General features: G+C 26.8%; 1 protein-coding gene across 2 annotated transcripts in view; it reads left to right on the top strand.

The window, feature by feature from the left end:
- Window positions 1–20,527, top strand: part of LOC129988238 (uncharacterized) — a 46,409-nt gene that overhangs the window by 10,143 nt on the left and 15,739 nt on the right. For both annotated transcript variants that reach the window (XM_056096412.1, XM_056096411.1), the window contains exons 5-11: window positions 1,045–1,463; window positions 9,612–9,745; window positions 12,300–12,430; window positions 12,506–12,566; window positions 14,698–14,754; window positions 16,249–16,333; window positions 19,516–19,539. In XM_056096412.1, the coding sequence (XP_055952387.1) occupies window positions 1,045–1,463; window positions 9,612–9,745; window positions 12,300–12,430; window positions 12,506–12,566; window positions 14,698–14,754; window positions 16,249–16,333; window positions 19,516–19,539 (911 nt within the window). The remainder of the gene's footprint in view (window positions 1–1,044; window positions 1,464–9,611; window positions 9,746–12,299; window positions 12,431–12,505; window positions 12,567–14,697; window positions 14,755–16,248; window positions 16,334–19,515; window positions 19,540–20,527) is intronic.

Here is a 20,527-nt window from a genome sequence, read left to right as displayed (position 1 = left end):
TAAGTTCTCTCTATTTATATGTCAATGAAAAGTGCAGAATTTTGCCTGTAGCATGATGAATGACAGAAAACCAAAGTGAAAATTTATAGATTGTGTATATTTCATGAAATGTTATCACCTAGTGAAGTGTAGATAATAAACATAGAAACAAATAGCAGAAAATGGAAATGTACTAAAAAGAAGAAAGAGGTTATGAAATTGCAAAGTTTGCTTCAAATTGTCCAATTAGAATGTAAGTTATTAGTTCTTGATTTCCTAATTTGTTGTCTTGCCAAATCAATAAAGTAAAACTTCTTCCTGTGGTTCTGTACATTCATCTATAAATTGGAAAGGAAAACCTTTGAACTCATCAGGGAAACCATTAATTATAAAAATCAGTGAATGATCATTCTTGTTTTAAATAATGATAAGAATAGGTAAGAAGGTAATAGAATTGGAATGTTAGGTGCAAGAATTTTAATTTCGGTTTTCAAAATAGTTTGGTTAAAGTGTCTTTAGTTAAAAAAAATTTCAAAATTTAGTAAATTATGTTAGAAGTGCAAGACAAACTTCATTTTTATAATGTTTGTTCTTTTTGATTGCATGCAAATCATTGATAGCATGTTTTAGGAGATTTCTCATTTGTATTGCCAACAAGTACAAGTGAGGAATCTTTCAAAACAACACAAAATATTAAATAAAAATGATTTTAATTTAGATTTTGAAATGAATTGAGTCACTATTGTGGTTACCTGCTAGCCAAATTTTGTGGCTTTTAGTGTAATATGTTTATCTAGACATCACAAATATCATCATTGCATTTTATATATAATCTATTGGTTTGCTACAATTTGGTTCTAAATTTTATAATTAACGCAATTATAAAGTAGTAAAATAGCACATTTTGAAAAGAGTCTTGGTAAATCATTGACACCATTGCTTTATTTTTATTCATTATTGTATAGAAATATTTTAAATTCTTATAAAAAGTAAAATTAATATTTTTTAAATTGAATATGATATTTCAAATTTTGTTTACAGAATCTGTTCTTGTATCCATTGCAGATCCATCTGTTTACGTTACTACTCGTGGGATAACTTTAAACTCTTTATCACGTCAACCTGTTAATGGGTGTAATAACATTTATCCAATGAGGAATAAAAAGAACAGTTCAGATCACCAGAAAATGAAGGCTGTTAAATATGTTGGTCCTATCACCAATCCTAGTCCAGATGTGGAGATACTTTTTGACACTAGGGAAGCACCTGAAGAAGAATCTGATGATGTTGAAATATTGTCTGAAATTTGTTCCACATTACCATCTTCTAAAAGTCTTGCAAGACCATCAATATCATCAGCTGTATCTAAATATGCTCTAACATCGAGCGAATGCAATGGTGCTTCTTCAGGCAATATTGCGAATGGTAATACACCGTCTTACGAAAGAGAAAGATCTTCAAATAAATCATTCACAGCTCATGAAGTAAGACCTGTTGTTTGGTTCTCATTAGTTTCTATTCTTTTCTGTTTGTTGGTGTAAAACTGAGATATGTGCTAAAATGTACATTTTTTCTATTAGCAGCAGTTTACAAAATGCACTGCTTATAGTAGTTATCTAACCACTAACACCCACTTGCAACCACTCTATAAATTTTTTTCTACTTAAGAAAGGCTTGTAAACTTGAAGAAAAGTATCATTTTCAGCCAACAGTTATGTCTGCTTGTTAGTTATTGACACACTAATTGATACGTAACTTAATTTCTTGTATTTTTTAACTATTAAGTGTACTGCTATTATATATAGTTCCAAGTGATTTTAGATATATATTTACAGTACAGATATAGTTTATTTTAAGTTAATATTATTTTATCTACTTTATTTTTCAATATGAAATAAATTAGCTCATAAACATTTTTTTTAAAGAAATAATTACTCGTATTATTTTTTCTGATAAGTACAACATGATGGAATTTTATTTTTTTTTCTTAATTCATAAATGAAAGTGAAATAAGTTAACTTAATTAAATTTGATACAATATAATATGCAAGACTCCAGATAATATGCTTTCAAATCTTTATGATAACTCACTAATGGAATAGGGTTAAACTGCTGCCAAATTAATACCAGTATTTAATTTTGATAATGATTGGATCCACAGTAAAAGGATGATTAAAGAATAGTACTTTTAGATTTAGTTCTTTAAGCTACAAACTAGCTTTTCCATTAGCAATTATTTAAAAAAAATGATTATTGAAACTGTATGATTAAATCATCTGCTAAACTTTGAAGGTGTAACTGTTTATCAAAAAGTAATTTAAAAGTACTTAAATACTACATTTAAGTAGATACGTTTTTTTTATCATGAATGTTTTTGATTGTCTTCTTTGAAAACTATTTTTGTTTAAGCTGTTAAAACAAAATAATTAGTCACTCAAAAATGTTAACTCCAGACTCTTCGTCTATGATTTCTGCCCTTTTTGAGAGTAATTTTTCTTTGTCCATTTGGAATCGAGCTTGAATCATGTTCTGTAAATTGTTGTTTTAATAAAAATTGCATAATTATTTGATTTTTTTTTTTCTAATGGAAAAATTTTCTCTTATTCAGTGTTTAGTCAAAATTAGTATTATGTTGATACAAGATTATGCTAACATTGAATTGTGTGTTTCATAATCAGATATTACTTGCTTTAATCTTGATACTGACAAAGATAGTTTTCAAGCTTGGATAGTTTGATTCTCTTATATCCATGTTTGTGGGCACAATCTTATTTCATAGTTATTGAATTCTTGAAGTATTGAGAACTAGCCACTTTTTAGAACTATTAGCTTGTCAAGAATGTTGTTTATAGTTAATTTCAATTAAATCTTTGATACTAAATTTGATGTTTATGATTTCCTGAACAAAATCAAATTCTATGACAATTGTTATTTAACCTTGCACTTGTCTCATTTATTTTGTGCATGAACCTTGCTAATGGATTTCAATCTCCTTCACTATTAATAGAGATGGTAAACACCCATGCAGCTTGATTAAAATCTCATGAATATCTGTTCAATATCAAATACTGTTTAGAAAAATAAATTTATAAAATGGCTAGCTTGCTCAGTTATTTGGCTTCTATGGGTTATAGCATCAATGTTCAGCAACAACCATGCACATTCTCATCGCATATTAGCTGCTTAAAAAGTTATAATGACAGTGAAGAAAAATAATTATAACAATATCATGCATATTTTAAATATGCTGTATCAGAATATTCTCACTTTCTTTGTTTGACTGTGATCTGGTAAAGAATCAATTATCATTTGAAATTAACTATAAATTACCATTATTGCATAATATAGACAAGGTTTCCATACCTGGAGAACCAAAAAGATACATGAAATTTAAAAATCATCAAAAATGCAGGAAAATTTGTATAAATACTGGATTTAAGTTTCTTGGTTTCTTTTTCCCAGCTATAAACATGCCAATCTCTAAACATTGCATGAATAAAAGATCATAGTCAAATCTATTCTTCCACCGAAAACGAAACCGCATCTATGATTGTGTCAGCGCGGAAACTCGATCCTTTTCTCTTGTTCCTGTTCCTCCCTTTCCAACAGTATTGATCAGTCCAATTACAATTTGAGAAGTAGTTATTCTATTTCCATGATATTTGTCTATTGCAGATACAGAGCATGTGTAAGCAATAGCATAGACTGCTATAGCTGATGTAGAGTATAGAATAAATTTCTCTGGAAGGAATAGAAACATTCAGTCTATGGAAGCTTCATTTTTCTAATGGAAAAATTTTTACACATGAGTTTATTGAAGGATATGTTTAATATTTGAGAAATTCTGAGCTTATTCAGAGTAGATTATATATATATATATCCATTAATATATAGATCCATTATATATATATATATAATTTAATATTGAGCTGCACGAAATCCATATTTAATCCAAATCGGATGGATCAAAATATCAATCCTAACTTTACTAAATGGGTTAGAGAAGTTTCGTCAAATCTGTTGTGTACTGCTCCTGTTGTAAGAAGATAATAAGTCTTAAGTAATTGGGAAAACGGGCACTTACTAGTCGTGCTAAATAAAAGGAAACTATATAAAACTACATGTCAATTCAATTTCGTCATTAATATTGGACATTGTATCTAAAATGAATACAAAATATGATACATCAAATCTGAAAATGTCAAATTAAATGTTGGAAAATAAACTGCTTTTAAACTTTTTAATTAAAGAATAGTCGTTTAAAGTTGAGCCTTCATGAACATTAAAACTTGTTGCATCCCATTTGTCCTTTAATACCTTCAATGATATATCAGAAATATTTTCAAATATGTTCACTGCTAATAAAATGATAAAAAAAATTTACATTTGGCCCTACAAAAATGGATTAACTTAGTTTTTAAAATAATAAATCTTTAAGCAAAAGAAAAGTTATAATATGCTTTGAACCACATTTCACATAAATCTATAGAAATTGGTGTGAATCAAAGAATAGTGTCTCTATACAATATTGGAATTCAGAATTTTTTTGGGCATGACACTGCTTAAGAACTGTTTGAGAATTTTAAAGAAGTTATGTCAAGTTTGGACATACAAGTACTTTTACAAATTAGCATGGTTGTACCACATGTCAGTTGAAAACTTTTGCACATTGGTGAAGAATTTTACTCCAAAATTACTGTAAAGTTTCAGATCAAGGTACTTGTGGTCTACACGTAATTCAGTATGGACATAAGTCTACTGGATAGAAAGTAGATATTACTCTAAGAACAATGTATCGAATATTTAAACATGCATATTTCCTGGAAGTTATAAGTTCTTCTGAATTTCCATTGAAGTATCATCTGTTGGGTGGGTAGAAAATGTTAGTGTTTGTGAAGATGGTCTAAAAATTATTGACAACATAAAGAAATACATAGATTTCAGTAAAAAAAAAAAAAAAAAAATTCCTGGATCTACCATGAGTGATAATATTATAAATTCTTGTTCAGGATAAATTGATTCTGGCTAAAATTCATTTCTTCTTTTATGCTGCTAATATTCTTCAGTTATTTCATAAAAATAAAATCAGATATCTGAAACAGTGGTATCTTTCTTATGTGAAAATCTTTTTGCAGTTAATTCAAAATATTGTCAAAAGAAGCAAAAACATTAGACAACTTATTTTTGATAGAGCTTGATGGTCCTTAACCCCTTGAGGACCAGCGTGTGGCGAACGAAGCACTGTCAAAGGAACAAACTTCTAAAGTGGAGCATCGCTATTACATTGATAGAAATGAATGAAATAAACGAAACACTCAACTTTTAACTATACTCACGAACAAATGTTATGTACAAATACTATAAAAATTATGTAATATTTCACTCTCATCCCCCAGCAACAGTCATCTAAATGCATTTTCTCATATTCTAATGAGGGGAGTGGGAACCAAAGCCATCAACAAGAATGCTGGAATTCCTTTAAATCATATGTGCACTTTTAGGGAGTCATTTGTTTATATCAAAACAGAAACAAATGCCTTTAGGCATATGAAGAGCAAATGCCATACAATTGGAAAGTTAAGTATTTCACTCTTTTCCTATTGGGAAGGCAAAATAGAACTGTTCAAAAATATACAAAATATTTTGTAGTGATCCCGAAACTGAAAAAGACAAATCTATTGCTCCTGCATAAACCAATAAGCATTCCATCCTTTCCGAACTCAGTTAAAATATAAATAAAAACCCAGAGCAAAATAAATCATGGCCCTTTAAATGATTTATATTCTCAAAAGAGCTGAACACATGCAATTGCTTACATGTTTAAGTACCCAGATCAAGTTAAAAAATAAAAAACCTCAGAATTGAAAGCATATGTTGAAAGTGAATAGTATTTAATATACTTCAAAATTATTGTGGACTTCATTCGTCATCTAGTGTTTAAAAATTTTAATGAAACATTCTAAATAGAAATCACACTGGCATGATCATTGGCCCTTAGAGACAGAAAGGTTTGTTTCACATATGATACCATTGGCTATGAAAAATAATCAAATCATAGTCATGAACAGGTTAAAATCTAAGATTGAGAAGAAAAAAAAATACTGATATTGGAATAATGTCAATAAGCTTGGTTACTAGTAGAGCTACTGAAATGTGGGGGTGGGAGAGGCTTTTTTAGCAGAGTGTTTGATATTTTTAAAGAATACTATAAAAAATATTTGAATGCTGTCCCAAATTTTTGTTTTTTGAAAGCTGCATCTTGTTAAAATGCACATATGTTGAACAGAGTGCATAGCATCATGGAAAGTGCTTAAATTTGAAAAAAAGTGCTTAATTTTCTTGAAAAGTACAAAGACATGTATTTTTTTTGTTTCCCTACATTTTGAATGCAATAATTTGATAGCATAGTTGTAAAGGCTTATTTATCAATTGTATCAAGAAAGAAAACAAGAAAAGGAAAGAATTCAGGTGATGATACCAGAATGAAATAAATCCAAGTGTTCTAATTCATATTAAGATGATGCTGATGAGACTTTTTTTCTGCTCCCTTTATCTTCAACAGTGTGCATTGCTATTTATTGAAATACTGGAATAATTATCTGGAAAGGGCAATGTTAAATATGTACTTTGCCACACTTGTTGCAGCTGAAAAAGAATTTAAAAAAATTTCTCAGGCACTAAAAAAAAAAAAAAAATTACTGCTTGAGATGTTGAAGGATTTATTTAAGTTGTGCAAAGTAAGTGTATGTTTAGCATTTTATGTGTTGTTAAAGAAGAATATGAAGATTGGTCTGACCAATGGGGAAAAAAACATACAGCAGCATGAGTTTTGTGTGCTAGATAAATCGAACATGGTAGGAGCTGCTGTAAAAACCCTTGTAGTGAAGTCTCTTTAGAATGTTATACATTCAGTCACCATTCTCTGTAATATTTTGTTTTGGAGCAATCCTTTAAACTACTTATAAGATTGATTTTTAATTTACTATACTGAAATGTTATTAATTGCATGGTGTAATTATGCTAATCGTGTAAAATCTAGTGTGATGAATTTGATGCCATAAGTTTTGAATGATTGTGATTTCTTTCATGGTGTACGATTTAAATGAGCCCATTCATTTGAAAATTATTTTTTGAACCAATCTTGTCAAATTTTAGTTTTTACCAAGGGAACAAAATACTGGTGCTAGTACTTAAAATTTGTAACGAAAAAAAAGTTTTTAAAAGCTTTTATTCTTTAGTTTTTAGGTACTATAATTTATGCCAATTCTTCCTTTCTTCTTAAAATTCTTATGGCATTTCTACTGGTGAAATCCCCCTTTACATATAAAGGTTTGACCTGATTGAGAGAAAAAGCATTGAAATTAGGAGTATGAAATTTAAAAAGTTATTCTTCAGTATTAGAGGCTTACTTAGAACAGATGTTTCAAGACTTTAGGAGCTTGATTTAAAAAATAAATATTGAAATTTAATGCTTTGCCATCTTTAACATCAAAGCATCATTGCAGAAAAATTATTTTTGCATCATTTGAAATGTTTTTAGAAAATAGCTTTTCCATTATATCTGTTTTGTTTGAATGCATTTTTTTCCTCTTCAATTTTGGTAAATTTTGAAAAATTAGTTAAGAACATAATTTATTACAATAATTTTTATCATAATGAAATTCAAAACAATATTACTAATTATTTGATTCATTATTTTACTACTGTTAAAATCATGATAAAAGTACTTTCATTTAAACTTAATTACAATTTTTAAAGCACTTCATTAAATAATTTTATTCGAATTCTTTGTTCTGTCATTCTTTAACAATTTGCTTTTTTTTTTTTTTTTTTCCCTTACAGAAATCTTATAGACATTTTATTCCCTAATGAAATCTCTATTTACATATAATGGTTTGTCCTGATTGACAGAGCAATGTGCAGCATAAATCATTGAAGGAGGAGTATGAAATTTGGGAAGTTATTTTGGGGATATTTAAGGCCGACTAAATCTGAATTTTTCAAAATTTTAAGATAATAAAAACAAATAAGAAAGCATAATAAAAAGAAATAATGAATAATTAAAAAAAGAAGAAGAATGTTTTCACTATAACATGAAGCATACTATCCCACAAAAATTATTTTAACGTTGTTTTAAAGGCTTAAAAGATAGCTTTTAAGTTATAAAATTTTTTTTGAATAAATATACTTTTTTTTTCTTTTGTTTTAGCAGCTTTTGAAAAATTAGTTTCAAACAATTTATAAAAGATTTTTATTATGATGAAATTTAAAACAAAGTCATTGCTTCTTCGAATTGTTATATTGTGTTATTTTATCATTGTTAAAGCCATGATAAGGGATGCTTTCATCTAAACTTAAAGAAATGTTAAGAATTTCTTTGAATAAGATTTTTTTATTTCATAAGTTTTGTTAAATTTTGTGACATATTGTTTTGCACTGGCTTCAAAAATACTTAAAAAAAAAAAAAATACTTAACTACTTTATTTTTATTTTTCTTCTAAATACAGAACTGGCTCTTTTTTAACTTTAGAAATTTATTTCCACTGTTTATGGAAACTAGAAGTTTTTAAAGCTTTTTCATGTCTTTGTAAAACATATAATCACACTTTTTGCAATTTTTTAAAGCTAAAATAAGATTTATATATATCAGTTAAAAAGCAAGTTTTTATTAAATTTTGGAAACCAAAAACATTTGAAAAAAGGTCTTTACTAAACTTTGGAAGTAAGATGTGATGAGACAATTTTTTTATAGTCTGACCATTTCTGAACGCTGTTATTTTATTCTATTAAAGAAAACTATTTAAGAAATTCATTTAGAATGTGGCATTGTACTATCATCAATTTCATGGCCAATTTGCCAGTTTTATGATAGTGGTCATTTCTGAATGCTATTGTATTGTGCAGTCATCAACTTTTATAAGAGTGATTCTTCTCTCCCCCCCCCACTTCTTTTTTTTAACTGCCCTTGCTATTTCATGTTCATTCCCATTTTCTTCTCTGTGCTTCTTCCGGCGATAATTTCATACAATGCTGCCCTTTCTGGGCCAGGCAGAAGATTTGGATACATGGCGGACATTCGTGCCAAGTTGTAACTTTTTGTGGATGATAAGTCACCAAATTTAACAACCTTATTTATCATTTTCTAATACCAATAGAAGCTAAACATTGGAACCTCAAAAGCTATTAATCATCTATTTTCTTCCTGTGCATTTTGAGACTTAAAATCCTGTGCAAACTAAATTCTAGGCAGTAAATAAATAGAAAGATTTATTAAATGTAATTATAAATATTCTTTTGATATATTTTTATTTCTAGTAGTTTTTAATTGTTGCTTTTTTCACTCATTAAAACAATTGAGTATCGTTACTGCATTATTACTAGCTCATGAATGCTCTTTGCACATTTCCTCTTATATTGTATAAACAGTTTTTTTTTTTTTTTTTAAATTTTAAATTATTTTGTAAAAATTTGGAATTGTGCTGCTAGATATACTGATGATTATTTAAGATCGAGTGATTTGAATAAATTTTATAAATTGATATAAATAAAATAGTCTAAATTTTGCACTGTAATTTTTTTTTAAAAAATTGTTAATTATACTCATTTTTTCAATAATATTTTTATTATTTCAGGTCATCAGGTTACAGGAAAAAGCTCATTATCAGTTAATATTAGATAAAATGGTTGGCACTTCAGTTCACTCATATCATCCCATTGTACCAAAAATAAATCCGAAATCTGAAGGAACTCGAATAGATTTAATAGAGTAAGTATATTTATTATATAATTTAGTTAGTTTATAATTAGTAGAGTCCGTTGTTTTTCAAGCTTGGAAATATTAAGTTTTGTAAAGGAAAAGAATTCTATGGCGGTAAATGATTTTTTTTTAATTTAATTATTTAAGGCTTTACAGTAATATAAAAATGATATAACTATTGACAATGCATTTTTTATTTTTATTTCTGATACTATTACGAAGCTTACCTCCAAATTTTGGATTTGTAATCAAATAGTTATAAAGACATTAGAAATTTTCTAAACACAGTGAAGCTCAAAATTTAATAGCTGAGTGACTATGTTTATTTCCATATTGAAGTATTTTTCCCATTTTTTATAATTATTTAATTAAATTGAAATATTTTTGAATAAATTACTTTGATGACATAATTATTAGCTACAACTTCAACAAAGCAAAATGATTTCTTTTTTTAAAAATGTTCTATATTCGTTTTGAGTTCCCATTACTACCTAATATTAATGAAAATACTTTTTTTAGACTAATACTAGTTTTTACTGAAAATTATTATTATTTTGGAACTTTGCAACAAATTATCTTATTGTGAATAATGAAAACTTGAGCAATTTGTTAAACTTAATGCACCACTGCTTTTGCTGTGCATCAGTAAAAGTTCTTAAAAGCTGCTTATTTTAATTTTTAAAGGAAAAAAAATTCTCATTATGAAACAAATAATAAACTTAAATAACATTAACAAAAAAAATCGAATAATATTAACCAATAATAAATTTGAAATTACAAATTATTTCAGCATCAGAATTTTAAATTATGAAGCATGGCAGCTTGTTGGAAGTATAGACATTTTTTTTTTATTTTTATTATTATTATTATTATTGGAAAGTTTAACATTTTACACAAATTGGACAAAAAAGTTGGGCGACAAAATACTTTAGCAGAACTCTTTAAAATTTCCATGTTGATTATCTGTAGTTGTTAATCTATGAGCAGAAATTGAAAAAGCATCTGTAGAAAGTGGTGAAAAATTGTGGAAAATAAGAAAGCCATATAGAGACATTCTTCTGTTCTTTCTAGTCATGTCAAGAAAATAGTCATTAGTGAGCCTTTCATCAAGGAAAGGGTCTCTTGACTTGTTGAAAAGCTTAATTTAAAGATTTTTCTGTATCCACTGGTTAAATAAACTACTTTAAGAAAAGTAGAAAGAAAAGGTATTTTTAAATGTTAAAAAAAGTGTGCAGTGAAAAGGCAGTTGTAAATGAAAATATAGTTCATATTGGATAGAGAGGTTGCTTGACCTGATAGAAGGGTATTCAAAATTCCAATCAGGATAAACAACTTTTGCAGAAGGTGGTGATTAGTCTACCATACTTGAATTTATTGAATGGTTTGTTTATTATTTGAGAAATTGTGAGCTTTTTCAAAGTAGATAAGACTTTTTTTCTCTTAATAATAAGCTGTTCAAAATCCATATTTAAAACAAATTAGATAGATAGATTTAAAAAAAAATCAAACCTGATTTTGCTGAATGGGTTTTCAAGTTTTAGTTAAAGAACAATAATTTAAAACTGAATTTTTATGAGCATTAAAAACTGTTGCATCAAATTTGTCCTTTAATGCATTCAATGATATATCGAAAATATTTTCACATAAAGTTTACTGAAAGTGAAATACATTTTTTAAAAAATTGTACATTAGGCCGTACAAAAATGTCATACCTTATTTGTTAAGGATTAGCTTCATAAAACTGATTGCCAAAAAATCTGCAGAAATTGATGCCCAAATACATGAATTGACAAAAATGAATAAATATAAAAGTAATCTTAATTTGTATTGTTTTTTAGTTAAGTAATTAATCATTAAATGATTTGTTTCTTGATAACACAAATGTTTTGTGTTTTATATAACCCGAGTCCATAATTTTGTGTCGCTTACAATTAAAGAGCATGTGAGGTAATATTTCCCCTCCCCCCTTCCTTAGTATATAAATTTGGTCTTGTTAATTCTAGATAATAAATAAAAAGAATTTTTTTACATGTAAATATAAACATTCTTTTAATATGCTAATGTTTTGAATAATGTTAAATTGTTGCTTCCCTTCCCTGCCTTTTTCCTCTCTTAAAAATCATATTGCACAAAAACACAGAATATTTTTCTAGTTTTGAGTGGCAACCCTGCAGTTCTTTTTTATTTAGGTTGTTATATTTTTATTGAATCATGAAGAATATTGGATAGGGTTATATATGCCACCACTGCTTTGCTGGCACATACACACTCTTTTGTCGAAATTTAATGCAAGAAACATAGTGGTGAAAACCCTGATAACAATTATTTATAATAGAACTATAAGTACTATTCAATAAGTTTTTTTTTACAATATCCCTAAGATATATTAATTGCTTGATTAAATTTGATAATTACCTTTGATGTAAATTAAATTTAAAATCGGAACAAGAATTGAATTGTTTTTCATAGATAATTTTATTATTTATCTTTTTTTAATCATAATTTTAGTGTTTTCTATTATTTATTTCAAAATCACTTCTCTTTTTTTTTCTATGATTTATAGAGATAAGTCCAGGCTTGTTAAGAAAGAAAGTTTAGTGGAGCCTGTTAATGAATTTTTGCAAAAATATTACAAGCCTTACCATGCTGCTTACAAGCGTTGTGCATCACCTAAAGCAGGTCTTCCAGAATTCAGTATGTTGAATCCTCATTTATTTTCTTACCAAATGCTAAATAAGTACACTTTTAATTTTGATTGAATTTTTTCAGCTGCAGATGATGATGATGTTCAAATTATTGAAACAGACTCGTCTGATTCAGATCAATATAAGTAAGATTTTCAAATATTTTGTTTTATTGAAAATTTCATTTCTATTTTATAGATTAATTTTGAAATTACTATCATTTGTAAACTTTTCGTTTCATCTTGGATTTACTTTTTTAAAAGAAAAAAACTTCTCCCACTTGTGTGTCTTTTTTAAAGCAGAAAAATATTTTATGACATTTTCATTTTTGAAAAATATTTTGTCCCCAATTTGCTTAATTTTGCTACCTTAGAAGTAAAGTAAAAAAAAAAAAAAAAAAAAAAAAAAAAAAAGGTAAAATGTGCTATTCAAATTTTTTTAAAAATCTAACTAAATAGTAATTTATGCCATTTAAAACTTTGCAAATTAGAGAAAACATGCTGGCCTTTTTTGACAAAATACGAAAGAGGTAATAAAATGCATACGTCTTAACAAAAAAAAACCCATGATGCAGAAAAAATATGTATTTAGCCAAATTGTTTTAGAAGTATAACAGTGTATATTTATAACAAGATATATTTATAATTTTTTTTACATTGATTTAGCACTTTTTAATAGCCTGAAGTGTTGATAATTCTGTCAATCTAAATTAAGCTTATAAACATCTAGGAGTCATTAATTTCAGTTTTGGGCAGACATAAATAAATGAGTATTATAACAAAGAAGTGATTAGCTGACTTTGTTTCACAATTTGGTTGTTTATGGCTATGATTTATTGGCTTGAAGAATGATTATTTGCTTAGTCCTTTGATGCATGGTGGTATCGCAGTGAAACCACCACTTTCTAAAAATTATTTCTACATGTGCGATGGTTTCTGATTGAAACCTTGGCTCTAAAATAATGTTCTAACTTTAATAATTGCCTGTAGATGTCAGAACATTAGTTAATGTCCCTCAAAATACAGTACAAAAAAATGTAGTACAGTCCCCTATATAGTACCCAAAAAAAAATGCATCATTTTTAATGTTTTTTCTTAATACTTTCAATTTAATTTTTTTTTCATTAAGCATAAAATAAACAAATTCAAAATGCCTTCATAAATTTGTTGTATGAAAGCTGTCTACGACATACACATTTTTTGAAATCAAATAACAAAGTAAAAGTTCTTCATACTTGACATCTTTTTAGGTGATTTCAAAGACATACCACCGTGCATCTACGACATAAGATTCTCTACCACTTGAAATGCTTTAGCGAAACCAATCTGTTTTCCTTCCCCTGACTCTCTTAGTCAAGTAATTGATAATTTATGGGAGTTTTGTGAGTGAGAAATTTATTTACTTTTGAGTAAGGTTTATACGAATAGGATGGTTGAAATTTTCACTTTTCATTTGCATTTTTCTTGTATTAGCCAGCAACCATATTATGGGGATGTTAAATATATTTTCTAATATAGTATAATTTTATTAATTTTTGAATGGTTAATTTAAATATTATGTTTCTTCATAACTTGAATATAGTGTTGATTGTGTTTAAAGTCTAATACTTGAAAATGTGTAAAAAACTTGCCATTGTTAGCCTTATTTGAGGATTACTTGCTATTAAAATTGTTTATTTTTCATTAATAATTTTTTTCATGTTGTAAGATTGTATAAGTAGTTTTCATTGATAATATTGTATGTTTTATTATTTCCATAAATAATGAATAATTATGTTATAAAATGAATTAAAAAGTATTTATTAGTCATAAGAAGAATATGCCGTATGTGCGCTGTGGTATTCCAGTGAAACTACTCCCCTCCCCCTTCCTTGTAGTGCAGTCCACTATAAACATTTCTTTAAAGTATTTTCTCTTTCCTTAGACCCTAAACATGTAAATTAATTACATAATTTTAAAAATTTCAGAAAATTTATGTTTGTGCACTTCAAAGGGTTAACACTGATGAGATTTTGGGCATATGGGCCTGTTTCATGCAATGTCAACTCCTAATTAAAGCCATAATTTCTAAATAAGGTGATTATAAAATCAGATGAATGGATGAAGGAATTGCAGTAATCAAGTTGTATAATTATGTTAAAAAATTAAAAAGATCTTATTAAAATGCATTTAAGTATTCATTAGATTTTTGCTTCCCCCCCCCCTCCTGTTTATTCTGAATCCGCATCAAAAACTTTTATACTATTAGTATGAAGAAAATTTAAATTTCATCTTGCAGACCAAAGCCCAGGGTGAAGCCTGCAGATATTTTCTCATCAAATTGGATAGAAGAATTGTAAGTATCTTTGTAATAGTTTATATTTATCTGTGTTTCATTTTTAAACTTTGTGGTATATTTTCTTTGACCCCTTCAGGATAGATGCAAGTATTTCTACAGGATAACATGGCATTCATGGACTGCCCCAATAGGCTGGAGCATTTTCTCCCTCTAAGCCTAATACAAATTAAATTTTATTTAAATGTGCATAATAATGTGTAAAAAGAATCCTCCACATAAAAATAAATCCATTTTTAACTATGTAATAATAGATATCCCTTTTCCATTCATAATTTTTAAAAATTAAATACTTATTATTTAATATTGTAATATATTATTCTATTATCAAGGAAAGTACATAAATTAACTCTAGATAATTAATACAGATCCTTGATAGAATATGTTCCATGATATTCCTTTGCAAACAAGAGGAGAAGTTATGAATAACTACTTGAAAATGAAAATATGCTTCTCCATATACTTGTTTTAATTTAATTATGAAGATCAATGATTCACAGGCATTTGCGAAACCCCAATCTGACTTTTGAGAAAGAAATTCTAATGAGTATTGTAACCAGCTTTGTTAGAAGATTGAATTAAGTTGCTATTTAGAGTATGTTTAATTGAATAATGCAAAAAAAATTGCATGGCATAAAATCTATCATCTGCCAGGCAAGTTTCTACATTATAAAACATGCAAATATTTTTGTTTAATAATCATTTTCACTATTTTATTTAAAAAAAATTGCAAAAATTTTACCATTTAGTTTAAGCTAAATGAAATTATGGAAAATTTTTCCAATACATCCCAAAATGGTGGAGTTTCTGACCTTTAATCAGGGTCATTCCAGAAGCCTTGAGTGCAAAAGCTGGAATATTGGTGGATGGAAGTATTAGGCAAGATATTAAGAAAACTAAGAAATGACAACATTGTTAATTATTAGAATTCAGGGTAAGGGGAGACAGCTATTGGACAGGAAAAAGTATTATTAAATTTCTGATTTTTCACATTGCATCTTCTTTCCTTGAAATAATGCTATTATGTAGTGTTTTATTTTCTGCTTATTGTAACACATATGGTAGCTTTATTTGCATTTACCTGTGATGACAAAAGTATTTTACATTCTTAAAAAAAATGGACTAAATATCATGCAGAGAAATATATATATTCTCCCTACGTTGATGTGGTATAAAAATCATTTATAGAATTGTCTCAGAAGTTCGATTTCAAAAATGACACGAAACTTGTTCTTCCTTTTTCTAAAATTTAATTAAAATGTGAGGAAGATAGTAGCATGAATTATTTTCTACCAGAATAGTTTTTTCTGTGCTTAATATTCCCATTTCTTTTTAAGAAATAAAAGTTTTATTAAAGACAAAATTTGCTCTTAGTATAATTTTGTTGAAGAATAAAATTATTATATCACAGCTTTAAATTACTTTTGTGTTTATTAGTACATTGTGTTTTTAAGTTACATGTTCACTTAATTTTTCTCAACCTATTGCATTTAGCAAAAAGACTATAACTTTAGAAACAGAACAACATCTTCAGACTATTGCTCTACAAGAAGAGAAACTTGAACGGTATAAGAAAATTGTAAGTATCATTTACTTTTGAAAATTTAAATTTCTCTCTTACCTTTATTGCAGTTCCTATCTAGAATTTTATATCTTTGCTTTATGTAAGCTGAAATAGTAAACTTGTACAACACTATTAATAATCTTATCATTATAGAAGGATATAATAATGCTTCCTTCTATAGAAAAAGTGCTACACGGCTTAATGATTTTCATTTTAAATGCAGTGTTTCATCATATATAATATGAATATTTAATTCAAAACTAAACTCCATTAAAATATACCAGTTGAGTATAATTTATACACTACAGTAATGATACACTACAAGTCTCTTTTATATTTTCACTTTATGTTTCAGGTTCTGTTCTCAGGAATAGATCCATTCATATTATATGCTTGTGATTCAAATACTGCATTTTCAGAAATTACAGCATAATTAATATAAATTTTGTTTTATAAACTTAAAGAGGCAAAGCTTGACCTAAAGCAGTGTTAAAAAAAAACTTTTTTTTAAAAATAAAATTTAATAAACTCATCTGAGGTGAAGGGTATAAATACATATACAAAATATACAAACACAAATAGCTATATTACAGAGAGTTTTTATCATAGCCCAATAGATAATTCACTGGAGTTATGCATAAGAGTCCTAATTGTTAAAAAAAACAATGAAGAAAATAGTATTTTATATTTGGGTCAATAAGTATAAAAGTTACATAATTTGACTTTTTATAAAGTTCCATGGTCCTGTCAATCATGTTCAATAAAGTATTTTCAACATTATAACATTTTAATTAAAAAAATTCTTGTGCTGCTTAAATTAATCAATGTATGAAATATTGAAAATCATTATTTTAGACAAATTTATCTAATCTTGAGAAAAATCTAAAGGGAATGTGTGCTACTGTAATTATCTTTCAATTCCTATCTTTCATTCTTTATCATATTCTTTATTATTTATCTTTCATTCCAATCTTTCAAAATATTTTTTCAATTAGAATTATATGTTTATATCCAACTCTTCGAAATAAGTGTTTTTGGCACAGTAAATGTGTATACCTGCATAAACATGCATAGTAAATATTTTTTTAAAATTAACATTTATAAAACACATGCAAGTTTATGCAGCAGTTGCAAAAACAAGAGGTGAACACAAAAGTACAGGCAAACACACACACATTATATTTACTTATTGGGCATATTTTTGCTCTTAAGTTGTAGGAATACTTATATTAACCATGCAGTACGCATACAGTGTATATATATAAAGTAGCATAAGCTTTTATTTTCTTAAATATTGCAATTAGATGTATATATATTTCCAGTTCCATAGATAAAATAAGCAATTGTTTTCTATTTTTTGTATAATTTTTTTGTTTGGGTACTACAAAATAAAAATTGCAAAAGTCTAATTTTTATACTGTCCTTTCATTTTATAAGTATCAGGTGAATAAAATATTCTTCTTACACTCTTCTTTTAAGCCTACAAAGTTTACTACTTGCATATGCAAAATTTGCTGAGATATTTAAATGCAAATCTGTTGACTTAGATGACTTTTTCATATCTTAGATTGATGTTTGAACAAAACTTTCATATATTTCAGAGGCAGTATAATTTTGCTTGGAGACTATTAAATGCACAGAATCATATTAATACATTTGTTACATTTTTAAAAAATGGTAAGATAATACATAAATTTACAAATGACATAAGTTTACATTGACTATAAGTTTACAAATAAATGAGTTACTATCAGTTTTTACCCTGAATACCTATATTAAATTGAATTCTTCCAACAAGGCTTGCATACTTATGATTTAATTCATGTATTTATTGAAATACTGTATATTTCCAATTATAAGTTGAGAGCTCGTTTTTTTATTTAAAAATTTATCCAAAACTCAAAATATATATATACAAGTTGAACAAAAAATTTAAAACGTCTTCTAATTTATCCCCCTGAGGGTGAAAATATTGCTTAGTAGGAGAAAATAGGTGGAATATTTTCCAATCAAACCTCTATAATGTAAAACCCTAGCGGCCAATGAGGATAGTTTTAATTTAGATAACTGTCTGAAATTAACACATTCTTTTTTTCTATTCATTTGCTGTCTTGTATAAGATCTGCTAATCTTATTTTCTTTCTCATTTCATTTCTTATTTGAATGACAAGCAGGGTGAGTAATTTTTATACAGCAAATTTCAAATTACATGTGATGATTCAAAGAAAAATGTTTGAATTCTACAGCATGGGATGCATTAAAGAGAATACATTCTTGTCTTTCCACCTTAAATCTAAACCAGAAATAATGAATTTTTTTAATGTAAGAAATATAACTGTGGGAATAAAAAGTGTTTATTTTCCAATATTTAATAATTTTTCACTTTTGCCTGTCTGAAGTATCTAAGCTTTTTGTAAAATTAGTGGAATTTTTGTATAAGCCCTCTCATAATTTTACTTCAGGGAAGTTGCAAAAAATATCATCTTATACTGGGCAGTATGTTGCACATCATGCATTCAAAAATGTTAATATAATGTTAATAAATAATTCTTTTTTTATTTGGTACTGCAGTACTTCATTACCATACCTTGTAGTTATTATTTGCTGTATAAAATATTTTAACCTGAGTCTAGCTATACTGTGTGCTACACTTCTCATGATCATATTTTTGTTAGTAATATGCAAAATGTTGAAAGTTAGATTTTCATGAGTGAAGTTCAAATACTTAAGCTCAAATAAAATTCTGAATATGCTAATTCCAACAACTGAAAATGTGAACCTCTTATTGAATTATCATTTATATTCTTTATTAGACACAGCATAAATTTTGAAGTCTCTTGAAACTCTTGTAACCCCCCTCCCCCCCTCCTTTTTTGAGGAAATGGGGAATTGAATATCATTTTCTTTGTATCTATCATAAGTACAATATGTGTTCAGTCATTTTTAACATAATCTGTTTTAAACAGCAGTAATTATTTTTGCTTAATTAAGAATCCTTCAAATATATTCATCTTTTTTTTACATATAAAAAACTTTAAACTATTTTTCCAGAAAAGGAGAATTATCTTTTGCTTGAACTATATAAATATTCCTTATTGAATTTATTAAATGCTGTAAATTGAAATTCTGTATCTAATTGTTTTTTATTGCTGTTTTTATTTTATTCTAATTTGTTTCTTTTTTCCCCTATCTTTCAGAGAGGTGAAAAATTTAAAGAAAGTGTAAGTATTTGTTTAAAGTGTTCTGTATACTCTTGTAAATATTCTGAAGACTTCTACATTGTATCATATGTTTTATGGAAGTATCCTGAAAGCTTGTTGAATTAGGCATTTTTACTTTAACAAAAAGATAACCATATATTTTATGTCTTATTATTAAAGATATGTTATATTTTTAACTATATGTATTCTGATGCATATACTTTTTATAGCAGTTTTAATTAGTAGAATTTTGATTTAAAAGTATTTATTATTTAGAATGCCTATTTTAAGCTAATTTATTATTTATTTATTTGAAAATTGGTAATTGTTGTTTTTCTTTAAAATTTATCAAAAGAAAAGATATCAGTTTTTAATCAAGCAAATATATATTAAGTGTTTAAAAAAAAAATTTTTTTTAATGTTTTTATGCATAACAATTTTGCAATATCAATATCCTTAAATTAAAATATCCCTCTAATTTATCATATATTCACATATATATTGGTTACAAGAATGTCTTTTGTATTAATTTCTTTTAGGTCTGCCCCCTTCCCTTTTCCATTTGTGAAAGTAAAATACAATATCTAGTGCTTAGTAATAAAATTCTAGTTTTTCATTAGCTTTTTTTATAATGCAATTGTATTTTTTATGTTAACATTCTGCATTGCAAAAATTTATTAATAGATTGGTCCATTATAAGTGGTAATTTATTACTTCATTTGTAGATTTAAAGTAAACTTTTGAAATATTATACATCATAATGAATAAATAAAATTCTAAACAGTGAAGTAACATATGTGATTTATTTAGGTTTTTAAATCTTACAGTGACATATTCTGAAATAGATATGTTTCATCTGTAGAAAATAATAGTAATTCTTTTAACTGCCATCCAATTAAATTTTTTCTAATATGAACTAAGTTCTGTACCTCTTGTACTGATATTAGACATTTTATATTTAAAAAAAAACTGATATTTTGCTTTAATATGCAAATTTAAACTTTCATAT

This window comes from Argiope bruennichi, chromosome 10 (genome assembly GCF_947563725.1).
Source record: "Argiope bruennichi chromosome 10, qqArgBrue1.1, whole genome shotgun sequence".
Taxonomy (NCBI): Eukaryota; Metazoa; Arthropoda; class Arachnida; order Araneae; family Araneidae; genus Argiope; species Argiope bruennichi.
Note: the sequence above shows the minus strand (reverse complement) of the source record. Positions and strands in the feature narration are given on the sequence as shown.